This window comes from Malus sylvestris, chromosome 4 (genome assembly GCF_916048215.2).
Source record: "Malus sylvestris chromosome 4, drMalSylv7.2, whole genome shotgun sequence".
In the NCBI taxonomy this organism is placed as follows: domain Eukaryota; kingdom Viridiplantae; phylum Streptophyta; class Magnoliopsida; order Rosales; family Rosaceae; genus Malus; species Malus sylvestris.
Window position 1 is genome coordinate 13,877,659 of NC_062263.1, and position 6,000 is coordinate 13,883,658.

Genomic DNA, 6,000 nt, shown 5'->3' on the forward strand with positions numbered 1-6,000 from the left:
CACATCAAATTTTGGCGCCGTTGCCGGGGATTAGCAAAATTGCTAATCAATGTAAAACTGACTCAAGAACATAAAAATATAATGTAGAACACTAAACTAGACTCAATTAATGCAAAACTAGGGTTTAACACACCTAAACAAACTAAAAACTCAAAACAGCAACTAGAAGGCTCAAAACTGCCCAGAAAGTGGTTTTTAGGCAGTTTTGAGCCTTCTAGTTGCTGTTTTGAGTTTTTAGTTTGTTTAGGTGTTTTAAACCCTAGTTTTGCATTAATTGAGTCTAGTTTAGTGTTCTACATTATATTTTTATGTTCTTGAGTCAGTTTTACATTAATTAGCATCCCTAGTTAATCCCCGGTTAGAACGATCCCTATTTGCTCATATACTACAATTGTCATCCATAGGGTTTAATTTGTGTGTCAAGTTAATTTTCACATCAAATTTTGGCGCCGTTGCCGGGGATTAGCAAAATTGCTAATCCCTTGTGTTGTTGCCGTGTGTCTTGATTTAATTTACCTAGTTTTCTGATTTTGTTTTGTTTTCTTGGTGTAGGTACTAGTGCATGACGCGGAGTTCTCAAACTGTGCATGCAAACATCTTGGACTTTAACGACGATTTTGAACGTGATTTGAGAAGAAAGAGGAGGCATCCCAAACCTAGTGAACCTAGTTCAAGTTCAGAGGCCGAATCTGAGTTTGAAGAAGAGGAAGAAGAAGTTATGGCCGCGGATAATCGGACCATCAAAGAGCTTTCGGCCTCGGGGTTGACCAATGCCGCACCATTATGCATTCAATACCCCGCGGCTGCCCAAGGCAAGACCGACGAATTTGAGTTGAAGTCAAGCTTGTTGCACCACATTCCGAAATACCATGGGCTTTCCATGGAAGATCCCAACAAGCATCTCAAGGAGTTCGAGGTTGTTTGTTCGAGCATGACACCCATCAATGTTGACGGGAGTATTCTGATGATGAAGGCCTTTCCATTCTCACTTTTGGAAAAGGCGAAGGATTGGCTTTACGAGTTAGCACCCGGAACGGTTACATCTTGGGATAGTATGAAAAGAGCTTTCTTGGAGAAGTTTTTCCCAACTTCAAGAGTCATTCTCTTGAGAAAACGGATTAGTGGCATCCAACAAAATCAAGGTGAATCGTTTCCTTCTTATTATGAACGTTTTAAATCACTTGTTGCTTCTTGTCCACAGCATCAAATGAAGGAGGAGCTACTCATTCAATACTTCTACGAAGGACTCCTTCCCATGGAACGCCAAATGCTTGATGCCTCAGCGGGAGGTGCGTTGGTGGATAAAACTCCGGGGGCTGCAAAAGTTCTAATTGCCAACCGAGCACATAATGCACAACAATACGAAGGTGTTGGACAAAGAGACCCCCCACGGCCACAAGTGAATGAGGTAAGTTCTATGCCCGAAATTCAATCCCAATTAGCTAACCTTACTTCTATTGTTTCCCAGTTGGCCGAGGGAATGAGGATTCATGGACCAAGTGTGTGTGGCGTGTGCTCTATGCAAGGACATGCCAACGATCAATGCCCTCAGTTGATTGAGAATGGGGGTTGGGAATCTGCCAATGCCGTGGGTTTTGGGAACCAAAATCAACCACGCCACGATCCATACTCCAATTCCTACAATCCGGGGTGGAGGGACCATCCGAATTTCAAATGGCGGGATCCTCAACAACCCCAACAACAAGGAGGATTTAGGCAGCAACCACCGGGCTTTTATACAAAGCCATTCGTCCCCAATCAAAACCAAGTGCAAACCGCCCCACCAACCTCAGGTACGTCTTTGGATAATGATCAAGTTGTTAAGTTACTTACTACTTTGACGCAGGAAGTACAAACTCAAAATAAGGAGAGACAAATCCAAGACAAACGGGTGGATAATTTGGAGAAGCAAATGGGTCAAATTGCCGAGTTTATGGGGCAAATTAGAGAGCAAGGTAGATTGCCTAGTTCAACCGTTGTGAACCCGAAGGGAGGATTTGAAACCGCTAAGGCCATCATGTTGAGAAGTGGTAAACAGGTTGGAGCGGACTCAAATACATCCAAATCAAGTCAAGACGAGGAGGACAAGATGCTGAAAGAGGAAGCACAGGGAGCAAAGCCCACGGCCAAGGATGACCAAACCTTGCCGCCACCACCTAGTCCTCCTAAACCGTCCCCAACCACCAAGGTAAGTCCCAATTCGACTTTTTCTAGTTCTATTCCACTAAATGTGCCCTTTCCTGGCAGGTTTAGGCAATCAAAGAAGGAAGAAGCCGAGAAGGATATTCTAGAGACCTTTCGGAAAGTTCAAGTCAATATCCCGCTCCTTGATGCGATTAAGCAAGTCCCGAGGTATGCTAAGTTCTTAAAAGAACTTTGTACAACAAGGAGAAGGATTTCGAACAAAGAGGTGGTCCAAGTAAGTGAAAACGTCTCTGCTGTGTTACAAAGGAAATTACCCCCTAAATGCAAAGATCCGGGTAGTTTTACAATTCCGTGCGTTATTGGTAATACTAAGTTTGAACAATGCATGTTAGACTTAGGGGCTTCGATTAATGTCATGCCATACTCGATTTATGCATCTATGAACTTAGGTGAGCTTAAAAATGATGGTGTGATAATTCAATTAGCCGATCGTTCTAATGCATACCCAAAGGGTGTTTTGGAAGATGTTTTGGTGCAGGTTGGTAATTTGATTTTTCCAGCGGACTTTTACGTGCTTGACATGGAGGATTCACCCCATTCTACCCCATTGCCGATTCTATTAGGGAGGCCCTTCATGAAAACAGCCCGCACCAAGATAGATGTTTTTAAAGGAACTTTAACGATGGAATTTGATGGGGAAGTCATTGATTTTAATCTTTCTGAAAGTATTAAATTTCCTAAGGACGATCATTCTTGCTTTTCTATTGATATAATTGATGATTTGGCGCAGGATTTTCTCGATTGTTTGGAGAGGGATACACTTGAAACGACAATTGCACAAGGAATTGGGCACAAAAATGGTGTTGCCGTGCCTAGAAGTGAGGATGAGGCCGAGATAGTGGCTGCCCTTGAGTCACTCCCTCAACACCATGGTAAGCCTTCTAACCCAATTTCAATTCCAGTTTCCACTAATAAGATGTTACCCTCAGTGATTCAGGCACCCGTACTTGAGCTTAAACCGTTACCCGATCATTTAAAGTACGTTTTTCTGGGAGACAACGAGACATTGCCCGTCATTGTCTCTTCATCACTCACGGCCATAGAGGAGGAGAAGTTGATCCGAGTGTTGAAAGAGCACAAGACGGCCATTGGGTGGACTTTGGCCGATATTAGGGGAATTAGCCCCACTACGTGCATGCATCGCATACTTTTAGAGGAGGGGGCTAAACCAACTCGAGAGGCTCAGCGCCGTCTCAACCCTCCAATGATGGAAGTTGTGAAAAAGGAGATTATCAAACTTCTTGATTGTGGAGTGATTTATCCGATCTCTGATAGTCGTTGGGTGTCACCGGTGCAATGTGTTCCAAAGAAGTCCGGAGTGACCGTGGTAAAGAATGCCGAGAATGAGCTTGTGCCAACCCGTATCCAAACAGGTTGGCGAGTGTGCATTGATTATAGGAAGCTCAACGCCACCACAAGGAAGGACCACTTCCCTTTGCCATTCATTGATCAAATGCTTGAAAGGTTAGCCGGTCATTCTTTTTATTGTTTCCTTGATGGTTATTCTAGATATAATCAGATTGTCATAGCGCCGGATGACCAAGAAAAGACAACTTTCACATGCCCCTTTGGTACTTTTGCTTATCGTCGCATGCCTTTTGGGTTATGCAATGCTCCGGCCACATTTCAAAGGTGTATGGTGAGTATCTTTTCAGATTTTGTGGAAAAGATTATTGAGGTATTTATGGATGATTTCAGTGTGTTTGGTGATTCATTTGATGGATGTTTGGAAAATCTCACACTAATTTTGAAACGATGTGTAGAAACTAACCTAGTGCTTAATTGGGAAAAATGTCACTTTATGGTTAGACAAGGCATAGTTCTAGGGCATATTGTTTCAGAAAGAGGAATTGAAGTGGATAAATCGAAAATAGATCTTGTACGCTACTTACCCTCTCCTACTTTGGTTCGAGAGGTTCGTTCGTTTCTTGGTCATGCAGGATTTTATAGGCGATTTATCAAGGACTTCTCCAAGATCTCTAATCCTCTTTGCCGTCTCCTCCAGAAAGATGTGGCGTTTGACTTCAACAAGGAGTGTGAGAAGGCGTTCAATCACCTAAAGGACATGCTAACTTCGGCCCCTATCATAATTCCACCGGATTGGAGCCTTCCTTTTGAGCTTATGTGCGACGCTTCCGATTATGCATTAGGAGCTGTTTTGGGGCAAAGGAAGCACAAGAGGCCGCATGCTATCTATTATGCCTCTCGGACTTTAAATGATGCACAATTGAATTATTCCACCACTGAAAAAGAACTTCTAGCTGTTGTATTTGCTTTAGATAAATTCCGTTCTTATTTGCTTGGTACTAAAGTTATTATTTATACTGACCATGCAGCATTGAAGTATTTGTTCACCAAGAAGGAGGCCAAACCACGACTCATTCGTTGGATGCTTCTTCTCCAAGAGTTCGATATCGAAATCCGGGACAAGAAGGGAAGTGAAAACGTGGTGGCTGACCACTTGAGCCGTATGGTACATGAGGAGGATGCCGTACCTATCATGGAGACATTCCCAGATGAGCAACTGATGTCCGTCAAGGTAAGTGAACCGTGGTATGCTGATTTGGTGAATTATTTGGTGTCTAAACATGTTCCTAGTGAATTACTTAAACACCAAGGTGATAAATTGAAGAAAGAGGCACGGTTTTATGTGTGGGATGACCCGTATTTATGGAAATATTGCCCTGATCAAGTTATACGTAGGTGTGTGCACGATTCTGAGTTTAATGCTATTCTAACATTTTGTCACACTTATGCTTGTGGGGGACACTTTGGCACTAATAGAACAGCACTTAAGGTATTAGAATGTGGTTTCTATTGGCCTACCATCTTTAGGGATGCTAGAACATTTTGCATGTCTTGTGATAGATGCCAAAGAACGGGCAATATAGGTCCTAAACAACAAATGCCGCAAACCCCCATTTTTAGTGTTGAAATATTTGATGTTTGGGGTATTGATTTTATGGGTCCCTTTCCTTCGTCACATGGATTTCTTTATATATTACTTGCTGTGGATTATGTGTCGAAGTGGGTGGAAGCAAAAGCCACCCGAACTAATGATTCTCGAGTGGTTGCAGATTTTGTGAAAACTAACATTTTTGCAAGGTTCGGAATGCCACGCGTGCTCATCAGTGATGGAGGCTCCCATTTTTGTAATCGAACCATCGAGGCGTTGCTCAAGAAATACAATGTCACGCATAAGGTGGCCACACCTTATCATCCTCAAACGAGCGGGCAAGCCGAGGTTTCGAATAGGGAAATCAAGCAAATTCTTGAGAAGACCGTGGGGCCTACGAGGAAGGATTGGAGTTTGCGTTTAAACGATGCATTGTGGGCGTATCGCACTGCCTACAAAACCCCCATTGGGATGTCACCTTTTCGGCTCATCTATGGGAAGCCATGCCATCTTCCCGTCGAGTTAGAGCATCGTGCACACTGGGCCGTCAAAACGTTTAACATGGACCTTGATGCCGCAGGTTTACATAGGAAGCTCCAATTGTGTGAGCTTGAGGAAATCCGAAATGAAGCATATGAGAATGCCCGGATTTACAAGGAGAAACGAAGGCATTCATGACAAGATGATTCGTGCCAAGACGTTTCTCTATTGGGCAGAAAGTGTTTGTTGTTCAATTCTCGCCTTCGGTTGTTTCCGGGTAAGTTGCGTTCCAAATGGGTTGGTCCTTTTATTGGTCACTAATGTTTTCCCTCATGGTGCAGTGCAAATCAAGAGTGCAAGGGACGCAACAAGAATTCAAAGTGAATGGGCATCGATTGAAGCCCTATTACGAGATGTTT

At 43.3% G+C, this 6,000-nt stretch overlaps 1 protein-coding gene across 1 annotated transcript in view; it reads left to right on the forward strand.

Annotated features, from left to right (window-relative positions):
• LOC126618134 (uncharacterized) overlaps positions 1-6,000 on the forward strand; it is a 149,720-nt gene that overhangs the window by 141,708 nt on the left and 2,012 nt on the right. Inside the window, exon 3 of the mRNA XM_050286229.1 lies at positions 1,710-3,518. Within this exon, the coding sequence (XP_050142186.1) occupies positions 1,913-3,518 (1,606 nt within the window). The 5' untranslated portion in view covers positions 1,710-1,912. The remainder of the gene's footprint in view (positions 1-1,709; positions 3,519-6,000) is intronic.